The following is a 15,051-nucleotide window of genomic DNA, read 5'->3' on the forward strand; positions in this document are numbered from 1 at the left end:
ATTTAGATCTAAAACAAGAGAGAAGCCAAGACACCTTTCTTAGGGAATTTACTTCATTAACTATTCAGTCTTGTAGATACTTTCTAATCAACCTTTTCAGTGATAGTATTATCTCTGGAGCAGGTGGGATTTGAACCTAGGCATACTGGCTCTGAGGTAGGGACACTACCACTGTGCAACAAGCACCCTTGTTCCCCTTTTCTATCTATCCAGTCAATTAATCAATTAATCCCAATTACTTGCTTAACAGGTTGCTATATTATCAGAGTCCCCTCTTCTCTTTAAATAAACTTTTAAAAACTAACTTCATGAGAAGTAAAACAAAATAATGTTTACATATCCTGCATTTTATTTCATAATACAACTGATCAATAACAAAGATCAGGCATCATGTGGCTCAGTGGTTAGCATGGTTGCCTCACAGCACCAGAGACCTGGGTTTGATTCCCGCCTTGGGCAACTGTCCGTGTGGAGTTTGCACATTCTCCCAGTGTCTGCGTGGATCCCTCCAGGTGCTCCGGTTTCTTCCCACAATCCAAAGATGTGCAGGTCAGGTGAATTGGCTATGCTAAATTGCCCATAGTGTTAGGTGTATTAATCAGGGGTAAATGGGTCTGGGTGGGTTGCTCTTCGGAGGTTGGTGTGAACTTGTTGGGCCAAAGGGCCCGTTTCCATACTGTAGGGATTCTATTCTATGTATTTTTGCATATTCCTTATAATTCATTCAATCAGCCTTTTTTTAAAAACAAAACAAGATTGTAATACATTTGTACATAAAGCAATTCAAACAAAACTGGTTTATTTCATTGTCCATCTTGAAAGATTTCCTGTAATTTCTTGAAGCAAGTACCTTTTATTGTGAAACAATCTACTAACTGCTGACTTGCATTCATCTACTTTATTTAACATTTCTCTAACATTTCATTTGTCCTAACATTTTTCTCAATGACATCCTTTGCAACATGTGCATTGTCCCAAAGCCAACAATTATCCAACAACATCCAAAAAGGCAAACTTTTTTTGGATTGATCCTTGTATGAAATTTATTTTTGACTGTTGGATAACAACACTCATTTATCCATAGTTTCTATTAGCACCAATGTTTTAGCAGCTAAAGTTACTTTAAATTACACATGATATTTTCTCAGTTTCCCAGGCCAACAGACAACATTTATTGGTCTTTTCCATCAAAGGCATGATAAATCTAGCTGGATTTGAATAGCCATCTAGAAGATTAGCAGGAGAAGCATTGCTAAAAAGGACAAGCTTCATATTTTGTGTCATCCATAACCAGAATTATGAATATGCATTTTTCTGCATATAATTTCTTTAATGTTTTATTTGCTCTCAATACTTCCTCAACTGTGATATGTTCCATCATCGTACTCCTTTCCAATTGGTCATTACTGGTATTGGCTCAAGTTTAAGTGCACAACCAGTTTAACTGTCCAGTCAAACCTCTTTTTTTTTTAATCTGTTTCTTCCTTGGACAGAAAAATGTTTTATTCTGTGAGGACCTGGTCTGATTTAATGGGATGTTAACATTTTTCAGATAAGTCTACTGATCCAAAGTCACTCTTGATTTATTTGGCTTAATGTCTAACTCTACATATTTAAATGGCCCCCAAAGCCTGACTTTCAGTCTCAAAATTCTCTTTTTATTTTATACATCATTCATTGCTCATATTCAACAGAAACCCTCCAGAGAAAATCAATGTGTGTCATAAAGATACCTCCGGTCGGTTTCTCACTGGGAAAGCAGTAAAACAATCCTGGATTTTCTTTAAGCTGAATGTAACCTACAAGACAGATTGAACTGAGGAATACCATACCTTGCTACATCATTCAACCCATAAGCATGTTTGCTTCATTTCAATAGTTTCACAGTCTAAGTTGTTTCAAAAATACTTCCCTTTGAAATTTTGCATCCTGAAAGAAATGCAGCTTTTATATCAATTGACTTAGCTCGCTTAGCAATACGCAAGTAGTAAGGTCTTCAGGTAATTAACCTAAAGTAGGCGAATCTAGTCTTATTCTGCACCACTACTACAAGATCTCCCACACATCGGAGCAGAATTTATTTAGCAAGATCATAAATGTATCTTCGGCTTGTGTTCACACGATACCCTTTCGGACTGTATACTTTTCTGGACTTCCACATTCTTACCTTACTTTTCCAATCCATGGATCTTACTTCCTGTCCCTCATCTTGCACACTTAACCAGTGTTTGTATTTCCTAGTGGCTTCTCATACCCTCCCCATTATGCTGTCCCTCCATTCACTATCTCCTTCTCGCACATACGTTATTTTGGTGCCAACTTTTATTTTTTGTCTTCTGACGCAAGTAGTGTTGTTCTGCATCTCTGTAAAGCATTTGTCATATTCAGTCAGCCCTTTATCTGCCATAATCTGGTCCTCATCATTGTCCAAAATTTGTATTTGCAAAATGTGAAGCCTAAATCACTCACCATGACTTGTTCAGATTCTGTAAATCGAACATAGAAATGTATAGCACAGTGTAGACCCTTCGATGTTGTGCTGACCTTTTATCCTACTTGAAGATCAAAAAACCTACATACCCTTCATTTTACTATCATCTATATGCCTATCCAAGAGTTGCTTAAATGTACCTAATGTATCAGATTCTTCTACCACTGCTAGCAGAGCAATCCACTCACCTACCACATTAAGTATAAAGACCTTACCTCTGACATCTTCCCTAAACCTTTCTCCAATCACCTTAAAATTATGCCCCCTCGTGATAGCCATTTCCACCCTTTGAAAATGTCTCTGACTATCCCCTATCTATGCCTCTCATCATCTTGTACACCTCTATCAAGTCACCTCTCATCTTTCTTCGCTCCAGTGAGAAAAGCCATAGCTTCCTCAACCTTTCTCCAGTCCAGGCAGCATTCTGATAAATTTCCTCTCTAAAGCTTCCACATCCTTCCTATAATGGGGCAACCAGAACTGAACACAATGTTCCACATGTCGTCTAACCATGGCTTTAGAGAGCTGCAGCTTAACCTCATAGCTCAATCCCCCTGCTAATGAAAGCCATACATTTTTTTTTAGATTAGATTAGATTAGATTACTTACAGTGTGGAAACAGGCCCTTCAGCCCCTCAAGTCCACACCGCCCCGCCGAAGCGCAACCCACCCATACCCCTACATTTACCCCTTACCTAACACTACGGGCAATTTAGCATGGCCAATTCACCAGACCTGCACATCTTTGGACTGTGGGAGGAAACCGGAGCACCCGGAGAAAACCCACACAGACACAGGGAGAACCTGCAAACTCCACACAGTCAGTCGCCTGTGTGCGACTTCTTAACAACCCCTTCTTAACAACCCCATCAACTTAGGTGGCAACTTTGAAGGACCAATGGATGTGGACCCAAAGATCCCTCCGTTCCTCCACACTGCCAAGAATCCTGCCTTTAACCCTGTATTCTGCATTCAAATTCGACCTTCCAAAATGAATCACTTCACACTTTTCCAGGTTGAACTTCATCTGCCACTTCAGCCCAGATCTGCATCCTGTCAATGTTCTATTGCAACCTACAACAATCCTCCACACTATCCACAATTCCACCAACATTTGCATCATCGGCAAACTTACTAACTCACACTTCCACTTCCCCATCCAAGTCATTTATAAAAACCACAAAAGAACAGAGATCCCAGAATAGATCCCAGCAGAACACCACTGGTCACCGAGTTCCAGGCTGAATACTTTCCATCTACTACCACCCTCTGTCCTCTATGGGCCAGCCAATTCTGTGTCCAGACAGCCAGATTTCCCTATATCCCATGCCTCCTTACTTTCTGAAAAACCTACTATAGAGAACCTGATCAAAAGCCTTGCGATATCCAGATACACCACATCCACTGCTTACCTTCATCAACAGTGTGTTGTCACATCCTCAAGGAATTCAATAAGGCTTGTGAAGCATGACCTGCCCCTTACAAAGCCATGCTAACTGTCTCTAATAAAAGTATGCTTTTTCAAAATGATCATAAATCCTGTCTCTCAGGATCCTCTCCAATAATTTGCCCAGCACTGAAGACAGACTGACTGGTCTGTAATTCCAAGGATTATCCCTTCTCTTTTTCTTGAACAAAGAAACAACATTTATCACTCTCCAATCATCTGGTACTACTCCAGTGGACTGTAAGAACGTAAAGATCATCGCAAAGGTGAGCAATCTCTTCCCTCATTTCCCGTAGTAACCTTGGGTATATCCAGTCTCGCCCAGGGGACTTATCGATCCTCATGTTTTTCAAAATTTCCAGCATATTCTCCTTCCTGTTTCACACGGATTTCACAAATGACAAGGTCCCTCTCAGTAGTGAATACTGAAGCAAGGTATTCATTAAAAGGACCTCACCCACCTCCTCCAACTCCAGACACAAGTTCCCTCCGTGATCCCTGATCAGCCCTACCCTCTGGCCATGCTTTTGTTCCTCACATAAACGTAGAATGCCTTGGGGTTTTCCTTAATCCTACTTGCCAAGGCTTTTTCATGCCCTCTTCTAGCTTTCCTAAGTCCATTCTTCAGTTCCTTCCTGGCTACTTTGTAATCCCCAGAGTCCTGTCTGCTCCTTGCTTCCTCAACCTTAAGTAAGCTTCCTTCTTCTTGACTAGATGTTCCACATTTCTTGTCATTCAAGGTTCCTTCACCCTACCATCCTTTCCTTGCCTTAGTGGGAAAAACTTATCCAGCAGTCACAGCAAGTGCTCCTGAAAGAACCCCAACATTTCTGTCATGCATTTCCCTGAGAACATCTGTTCCCAATTTAAGCTCCTACTAACATTGTAATTTGCCCTCCCCTAATTATATACTCTTCCATACCATCTGCTCCTATCCCTCTCCATGACTATAGTAAAGGTCAGGGAATTGTGATCACCTATCACCGAAATGCTCTCCCCCCGAGTGACCTGTTTCATTGCCAAGTACCAAATCCAAAATGGCCTCCCATCTCGTCAGCCTATCTACATACTGTGTCAGGAATCCTTCCTGGACACAACTGACAAAATCTGCTCCATCCAAACTATTTTCACTAAGGAGTCTCCAATCAATATTAGGGAATTTGAAGTCACCCATGACAACATATGTAATCAGTTTTTTAATGCCTGTTAACTTTGAACAATGCACCTTAATAGTTTGTTTCCCATGCTAAACTTGCTATTCTTCCATATCTTACCCTGAACTTTCCACTCATTCTGTCCTTCTCTTTGATAATATTCAATGTCCACTGGATTGAAATTTTTTTCCTGATGGATTTATATGATGTCATTAGGCTCACTGAGTGTTCTTCTCCTTGCATGCAAGGTATTCAATTACCCAGGAAAAGTGGAGGTAAATGTAATCTCTTCCAAGCTCAACATAATCACTCATTCCCAAAAGGAGTTTTTAAAAATGTTTTTCCCAAAAATAAAATCAATATGGACTAAGACACTCAACCATTTGCAGTGAGTTCTTTGCATAGACCGCCCCATACCAGGGCTCATATTAATTTACAATTTTGTTAGCCTGCTAGAATTCTTCCAAACACCTCATCTTTTACCATGTCATTTCTTTCATACATCTGTGATTACAGGGCTTTCTGCTGCTGTGTTCATTGCCGCAATGTTCATATTTTGCGCATTGATCCATTAATTACTTGTTGGAAGATTCCCCTGCCTCCTGTTGTCAGTTAGGAAGTTAGCCAGGTAGCCAGTCCATATCTCCTTTACTTTATCCACTTTTATTATTTTCTCTTTACTACATATTATTATAGGATAACTCAATCTAGTGTTCATATCTAGAAAGTGTAAGATTAAAATATTTTTCCTTCACCCTTATTTCAAGTCTGTTGCTACAACTTAACTAAAATCTGTTGCTTATGGGACATTACAGTCTATAGTCTATATTTTTACATATCTCATTTTCGCTCATCTCTTCCAGAAGTTTAGGGTATTTGTTATCCCTTACTCCTGTGTCCTAAAATAGAATTGTTAACCTGTGGACATACAAACTATTGATATAGTTTTTATATAACTATAACTTTATCCTTTAAACTCCTATCTCTGGTTGCCAATAACATCTACTTAACATTTTTATTAGAAAAGTTAGCTCGTTAAAATCATACAAATAATGTCGGGATCGCCTTTACAGTACATCAATTGACTAGCCATATCACGCTGCATATTTGGTTTCATTTGAGCCAGCCATTTTCGTGGGATGTCTGCTCACCAGTCAGGATATTTCACTTCATAGTATATCTGCTGATAAAATGATTTATACCAGCTATTTAATAGGGAATCAGAATTCTTTGCAGTGATTTCAGCATATTATTCCCAAATGTGAAGCAGGTTGAAATCTCAAATTCCTTAGCCTTACTTTAGTCCTTATTATTAAAAGAATGTAGTAGGATCTTCACCCAATCCACTCCACACACTGTAGATGTGCATCCATTGTCCAATATAAGGCAGTTGAATGAGTCTGTGATGAAAGCCTTAGTTTCTCAACATCTTGTAACATCTTTCTGATTAGTATCACTACCTTTTCATTCTGATCCTATCATATTGTGCATAACTAAAAAACTTGTTACTCCAAGAAAGAAAATTCATTCCATGATTGAATTGAAGGTTGCATCTAAAATGCTTGTTGACTATATCTCAGGCATTCCGGAGATTCAGTTATAGTTTCCCGATTCCTATTATTGGATATAATTTCCAAAGGCATCTCTATTCTCATACTTTTACCGATGATTCTCCTTTCATATTGATGACTTCAGCTTATCTCTATGCCTTTTTTTGCCACTACCTCTGAATCCTCTATCCTTTGTGATTGAATGCCCCACTTGAACCATGAAAGTCACTGAGAATGAATGTTTTCAGAGGAATTTGTTTTTAAGGCTTCAAACATCTGTTCCAAAAAAAAAAGTCTCTTTTTGAAAATCTAACCCCAATTTATGCTAGGAATCTACTTATTCAACATCCTAGCACTGTAGAACAATTTAAAAGACAAACACTGAATTAAGAGTCTCTAAGTAGACTCTTTACAGTCTTACATAGTCTGTTAAGTTCCATTACATATTCAATAGAATGTCAATTCTTCTTTCTAAATTCAAAGTCTGACCATATCTCATACATATTAAATATTAAAATTTATAATAAAAATAACAACATTTCCAAATCTTCAGGGTCCAATTGTCAAACCGTTAGGTCTGAGAATATTTTCAATAGATCTTGGTTCTGGTGGTAAGTACCAATGCCAAGACCATACCTTGCTTCTTCTTTGGTAAAGACATAACCTATGTTTACAGATCCACTTCAGTTTTCTAGTGTTCATACTTTCAGCTTCACAAAATATTGGCGGGAAGTGATAATTGAACACTTTTCACTGGCTTCAGCTGAAATAGATATGGGAGATTTTCCTCCATAATGAGGAGTTCACCCACTCCCATTGTAGTAATGTTAAGACACCAAGGGGAAATCTGGGGACCTATTTACTGTTGCTCTGGAAGTTGTTTAAAATATTTTTAAGTAAATAATTTTCAAATGACTAATCTTGAGCAGATTTCAAGAAAATTAAGCAAATGACCATCATTTTTAAATTTGAAAAACATATTCATTGTAGAGTCAAAAATCCCAGGACAGGAAACAACTAAAACGTTTAAAAAAACCAAACTTTTCTGCATTGTTTATAGCCAAGACGCCAGTAGAAAATAATTCCTGTGACAAGCACTGATATTTCTGCTTGCAGCATCCAATTTATGAAGGAATGGTAGTTGTAATTACAATTTAAGCTAAAATTTCATGTCCCACTACACTTTCATTGTAATTATTTCTTTGAGTTGTCAAGGTTTTTCAAACTTTATTTAGTTTAGGTTTGTCACGTTTTAGCATTTGAGAGATAATCTGAAAATATTATACTGCTTTTATAGATCTAGAATCTTTCCCCTCCCCAGCAGTTAATTTACCACTATAATCATCAGATGGCGCCTTCTCATCTAGCCGTAGAGTTTTCTCAATGTGAGTTCGATCTCTGAAAGGTAGCAGGAGCTGCGGCTGCTCTTCCCCCTCCAACTCAGCCTCATCACCTTCATCTGCAGGCAAAAAGAAAGAAAATCATCTGTAACAACATCTACATTTTAATGCTCTGAATTCCCTACTCCAAAAGATTTGCTAGAACAACGTTCACAACCTTATGTTAATGACAGCATTATCATTTTTTTTGTCCCATTCCAGAGGTTTGAACTCATAATCCAGGCTCATGCTCTTAGTATAGTATTTCACTGTAATAGGTGCTGATATTCAGCTGAGATATCCTGTCTAAAGGTTTTTTTGTCTGCCCTGCCAAGAGGATGTAACAATCCTCGAGGCACTATTTTCAATAAAGAGCAGCAAAATTCTTCGCATGATCCTGGCTACTTTAATCTTTCATCAACTATTTCAAAACAGATTACGTTGTCATTCAACTCAATGTAATTTTGCTCCACGCAGATTGGCTTCTACATTTTGCTGTAGCAAAACATTTAGTGTAATGAAAATAAAATTCAGTGAGATGTTCTTTGACAACCCAAGGATATGAAAGCAAGGATATAAATGCAAATTCTTTCCATTCTCTGCACAGTTGATGGTAAAATGACATTCTTGGCATTGCTTATGCAACATTGTGCTTTTCTTCCCCCCACAACCTCCTTCTCTTCTGAAGACACTGACTTCTAACAATAGTATGGTTTCATACAGGTCACATATTGTTGACAGGCTGCTCCATACTAAGGACAACTTCAAGTGCCCAAAAGTTTAAAATAAAAACAAATCTGATTCAGTGTTTTCAAAAATTTCAATGTGATATTCTGTTTTTTCCCAGGACTCTTAGTATTTGTCATAGGAGCAGGTGCAACCACCTTGATCCTGTTAGAGAATGAATTGTTTTTATTTCTCTTCCATTTACCTGCCTTTAAATCAGTATTCCTTAAAAACTTACACCCAAAATTTGCTGGAAATTTTAATTGACATTCAGCATCCGCAATTCTTTGAGAGAGATGTTTCCAGATACCTACTGCTCTTTGTATGGATAAATGAATGTTGATTTTACTCCTGAATTGTCTTACATTTTAAGAATTTTAATGTCTGTCCTGTTTGGAATGGTAGCGGGGATATGGAGTATGGCTGATTTCCAGAGGTGACTCTTAGGAATTTTCCTTCATCAACAATAGTGAATGTTATAGCCTGTCCTCAATGGCCTAGATGACGTAAAGGAACATAGAAAGTAGGAGAAAGAGTATACCATTTCATCTATCAAGGCTGCTGCATCATTCAACATGATCATAGCTGATCCTCTGCCTTAATGCTATACTCCTACTCTTTCCCATTATCCCTCGAAACCTCTAGCCTTTATAAATCTGTATTTCTTTATTAAATATATTTAGTGATTTAGCCTTCACAGCCTTCTGTGAAGAGATTTCTACTGGTTCACTACCCTCTGAGTAAATAGATTTCTTATTTCAGTCCAAAATGTCTTGCCATTACCTGAAACAGTGACCCCCTAATTCTGGCTAAATGAAACATCATCCCTGCATCCAGTCTGTCTTGCTCAATTGGAAGTTATGTTTCAGTGCAATCCCCTCATTCTTTTACACTCAAATGAATACAGGCTCAGGTGACCCAATCTCTCCTCATATGACAGATCTGCAAGCCCAGGAATCAGTCTGGTGAACCCTTGCTGTACCCCCACTGAGATAAGTGTGAATTTTCTTAGGGAAGGTGTTCCAGAACTGAAACAGTACACCAAGCATGCTGTCATGATGGCCCTCTACAGTTGCTCAGGTTAGCATCCTAGACCCAAACATCTTCTGCTGCTTCATCATTGACCTTCTCTCTGTCATAAGGTCAGTAGTGGGGACTATTGTACAATGTTTATCGCCATTCCTAACTCCTCAGATACTGAAGCAGTCCATGTCCAAAAGCAACAAGAGCAGGACAATATCCAGACATGGGCTGAAAAGTGGCAAATAACATTTGTGCCAGGCACTTGCCATCTCCAGTAAAAGAGAAATCTAACCACCAACCCTTTGACATTCAATGGCTTTCCCATCACTGAATCCCTCACTATCTACATTCTGGGGGAGGGGGAGGGATTACCATTTACCAGAAAAATGGACTAGGCTCACCATATAAATGGTGTGGTTAGAAGAGAAGATCAGAAGCTAAGAATCCTGCAGTGCGTAACTTACCTCCTGATTCCCTAAAGACCTCCACCGTCTACAAGGCACAAATCAGGAGTGTGTGGCTCACCACTTGCCTTCAACAACACTTAAGCTTGATACTATCCAGGACAAAACAGTCACTTCCACCACCAACACTTATTATCAGCGATATGTACCATCTACATCATACACTGCAGAACTTCGCCAAAGATCCTTAGACAGCACCTTCCAAACCCACAACTAATTAAATCTCAAAGGACATGTCAGTCATAAAGATGTACAACACTGAAACAGGCCATTCATTCCTGCCAACCAGATATACTAAATAAATCTAGTCCCATTTGCCAGCACTTGGCCCATATCCCTCTAAGCCCTTCCTATTCATATACTCACCAGATGCCTTTTAAATGCTGCAATTGTACCAGCCTCTACCACCCTGTGTGAAAAAGTTGCCCAATTTAAATTTTTCCCCCTCTCACCTTAACCCTACGCCCTCTATTTTTGGACTCCCCCATCCTGGGTACGAGATCTTGTCTATTTACCCGATGCCAGTCATGATTTTATCAACCTCCAGAAAAGGTCACCCTTCAGCCTCCAGGTAAAATACCCCAAGTCTATTCAGTATTTCCCTTTCGCTCAAACTCTCCAATCCTGGCAACATCATGTAAATGTTTTCTGAACCCTTTCAAGTTTCGCAACCACCTTCCTATAGCAGGGAGACCAGAATTGCACAGAGTATTCCAAAAATGGCCTCACCAATGTCCTGTATGGCAGCAATATGATGTCCAACTCCTACACTCAATGCATTGACCAATGAAGGAAAGCATACCAAACACCTTTTTCACTATTCTAATCTACCTGTGACTCCACTTTCAAGGAGCTATGAACATGCACTCTAAGATCTTCGTTCAGAAACACTCCATAGGACCTTACCATTAAAGTGTATAAGTTCTGCCCTGATTTGCCTTTCCAAAGTGCAGCACCTCACATTTATCTAAATTAAACTCCCTCAGCCACTTCTTGGCCCATTGGCTCATCTGATCAAGAGCCTGTTGTATTCTTCTTCGCTGGTCACTCCATCTCTTATTTTGGTGTCATCTGCAAAATGTACTAACCATACTTTATATGTTCATATCCAAAATTATTTATATAAATGACAAAAAGGAGTGCACTCAGCATTGATTCTTCTGGCTAGTCACAGGCCTCAAAGTCTGAAAAACAACCCTCCACCATCACCCTCTGTCTTCTACCTTCGAGCCAGTTGTATATCCAAATGGCTAGTTCACCCTGTATTCCACATGATCTAATCATTCTAACCAGTTTACCATTAGGAACTTGTCAAACACCTTACTGAAGTCCATATTGATCACATCCACCACTCTGTCCTTAATTCTCTTCATTACTTCTTCAAAAATAACTATTAAGTGAGACATGATTTCCCACACACAAAGCTATATTGACTAACCAAAATCAGTCCTTGCCTTTCCAAATACATGTAAAACCCTGTCCCTCAGGATTCCTACATAGGAACACCATACCCGAAGTTCCCCTCCAAGCCACTCTCCATCCTGACTTGGAAATATGTTGCCATTCTTTCACTATTGATGGGTCAGAATCCTGGAATTCACTCCCTAATGGCAGTATGAGTCTATCTACAACACATGGACTGTTGTGGTTCAAGAGGTAGCTCACCATCACCTTCTCAAGGGCAACTTGGGACAGACAATAAATGCTGGGCCATCCATATATTGTGAGCAAATAAAAAAAAGTTGCAATAAGACTTTGTTGCTTCTGCACTCAAATTCTCTAGCAATGAAAGCCAACATATCATTTTCCTTCCTAACTGTTTGCTGCACCTGCACGCTCGTTTCCAATGACTGGTGTACAAGGACATTCAGGTCCCTTTTGTACATCAACACTTCACCATTAAAATAATACTCTGCCATTCTGCTTTCTGACTAAAGTGGACAGCTTCAAACTTATCCACATCATTCTACATCAACCACAATGTTTGACCATTCAACTTGTTTAAAATGGCTCGAGGCCTCTTTACATCACCACTCACAATACCATTTGGTGGTTTGTAAACTATTACATTAGATTCTCTCTTTGAACAGTGTTATTGTGAACTTGACTCAGCAAGAGCCTTTTCTCTTTGATTTAAGACAAATACTTGCGTTAAATGTGAATAGTAATGACATAATTTACAGTACTGGGGAGGCACTTCACTATGCTGGTAAAGGACATTTTCACATATTTCACCACTTTTCTGGACTGTTGCACTAACGTAAGATTTTTCACTGACAATTGTGGCTGCCTGGTAAAGGTTCACTCTGCTCAAAAGTAGTAATTCTCTCCATATGACCTTATACAAAAGACTGTAAATAGGATGCTGTTCCAAGGTAGATTTAGTTCTCCACCCAATGCTACCCTTACCTCATCAAGGACACTTGTTCCAACTGAGGTGATGAGAAAATAATAATAAAGTTGATTTTACCCTACAAGAATGTCAGTTTAATCACATTTCTGGCTGTAAGGCAGAACTGTAGATTCAAACTCAATTATGGTTTAACCCCATAACCTAGGCTGAGGCAGTGTTTCTTTGTGAGAGGTACGGTTTCTTGGAAGATATATTAAAAAGGTGTGGTTTGCCTCTCCCTCTTCAAGGGAACATAATGTCAAATGCTCTACAATCGAAAAAAAGCATTTGGTTTTCTGGCGTCTAGGCCTACATGCCTCCCTCAATTGGAGTCAATTATAAAGGATGAAACTATGACACATCTGGATAGCAGTAACAGGATAGGTCAGAGTCAGCATGGATTTATGAAGGGGAAATCATGCTTGATTAATCTTCTGGAATTTTTTGAGGATATAACTCTGAAGATGGACAAGGGAGATCCAGTGGATGTAGTGTACCTGGACTTTCAGAAAGCCTTTGATAAAGTCCCAAATAGGAGGTTAGTGAGCAAAATTAGGGCACATGGTATTGGGGGCAAAATACTGACTTGGATTGAAAATTGGTTGGCTGACAGGAAACAAAAAGAGTAGTGATAAGTGGCTCCCTTTCAGAATGGCAGGCGGTGACCAGTGGGGTACCACAAGGATCAGTGCTGTGACCGCAGCTTTTTACAATATACATTAATGATATAGATGATGGTATTAAAAGTAATATTAGTAAATTTGCTGATGATACAAAGCTGGGTGGCAGGGTGAAATGTGAGGAGGATGTTAGGATATTACAGGGTGACCTAGACAGGCTAGGTGAGTGGACAGATGCATGGCAGATGCAGTTTAATGTGGATAAATGTATGGTTATCCACTTTGGTGGCAAGAACAGGAAGGCAGATTACTACCTAAATGGAGCCAAGTTAGGTAAAGGGGCAGTACAAAGAGATCTGGGTGCTCTTGTACATCAGTCAATGAAGGCAAGCATGCAGGTACAGCAGGTAGTGAAGAAAGCTAATAGCATGCTGGCCTTCATAACAAGAGGAATTGAGAATAGAAGCAAAGAGGTTCTTCTGCAACTGTACAGGGCCCTGGTGAGACTGCACCTGGAGTACTGTGTGCAGGTTTGGTCTCCAAATTTGAGGAAAGACATTCTGGCTATTGAGGGAGTGCAGCGTAGGTTCACGAGGTCAATTCCTGGAATGGCAGGACTATCTTACGTTGAAAAATTGGAATGGCTGGGCTTGTATACCCTTCAGTTTAGAAGGCTGAGAGGGGATCTGATTGAGACATATAAGATTATTAAAGGATTGGACACTCTGGAGGCATGAAGCATGTTTCCGCTGATGGGTGAGTCCCGAACCAGAGGACACAGTTTAAAAATAAGGGCTAGGCCATTTAGAACGAGAAACTTCTTCACCCAGAGAGTGGTGAGTGTGTGGAATGCTCTGCCCCAGAAGGCTGTGGAGGCCAAGTCTCTGGATACTTTCAAGAAAGAGTTGGATAGAGCTCTTAAGGATAGTGGAATCAAGGCTTATGGGGATAAGGCAGGAACAGGATACTGATTGAAGATGATCAGTCATGATCATAGTGAATGGTAGTGCTGGCTCAAAGGGCAGAATGGCCTACTCCTGCACCTATTGTCTAACTAACATTTGCTGTTCGTCTGATTTTATTACATACAAATTTGTTGCTGTACTTACCAATACAACATAGTTACGTTGGGGATCCTGATGAAATGATGAAGCACCACATATGGGAAACTAAGAATCAAATTAGCTAAACCATCATAGACAATGAATAAAACTAAGATTGGTTGGTTGAATTTGGCATTTATTTTAAAATGTCCCAAGTGTGTCAGTGTGTGATGTGAAGACAAGTTCATTGCACAGAACCAGTCCCTGCAATCTGTTGGTGTTATAAAAAGAGAAAAAAGTTAGCTGAGTTTTAACACTGCTATTGGGAGATCGGGATAGAGTCATAGAGCATGGAAACAGAGCCTTTGGTCCAACTAGTCCACGCCGACCATGTTCCTAAACTAAACAAGTCCCACTTGCTTGTGTTTGGCACATATCCCCTCAAACCTTTTCTATTCATGAACTTATCCAAATATTTTAAATGTTGTAATGGTACTTACATCCACCACTTCCACTTTGGGACGACATGGTGGCTCAGTGGTTAGCACTACTGCCTCACAGCACCAGGGACCCGGGTTCGATTTCATCCTCGGGTGACTGCTTGTGTGGGGTTTGCACATTCTCCCAGTGTCTGTGTGGGTTTCCTCCGGGTGCCCTGGTTTCCTCCCACAGTCCAAAGATGTGTAGATCAGGTGAATTGGCCATGCTAAATCGCCCAGAGTATTAGGTGCATTAGTCAGAGGGAAATGGGTCTGGGTGGGT

The 15,051-nt window shown here is 39.7% G+C and overlaps 1 protein-coding gene across 2 annotated transcripts in view; it reads right to left on the reverse strand.

The window, feature by feature from the left end:
* srlb (sarcalumenin b) overlaps positions 1–15,051 on the reverse strand; it is a 58,685-nt gene that overhangs the window by 21,765 nt on the left and 21,869 nt on the right. For both annotated transcript variants that reach the window (XM_043711466.2, XM_043711465.2), the window contains exon 3: positions 7,976–8,101. In XM_043711466.2, the coding sequence (XP_043567401.2) occupies positions 7,976–8,101 (126 nt within the window). The remainder of the gene's footprint in view (positions 1–7,975; positions 8,102–15,051) is intronic.

Source organism: Chiloscyllium plagiosum, unplaced genomic scaffold, assembly GCF_037043375.1.
Source record: "Chiloscyllium plagiosum isolate Xiang-an unplaced genomic scaffold, Cpla_swu_hap1 HiC_scaffold_20, whole genome shotgun sequence".
NCBI classification, from domain to species: domain Eukaryota; kingdom Metazoa; phylum Chordata; class Chondrichthyes; order Orectolobiformes; family Hemiscylliidae; genus Chiloscyllium; species Chiloscyllium plagiosum.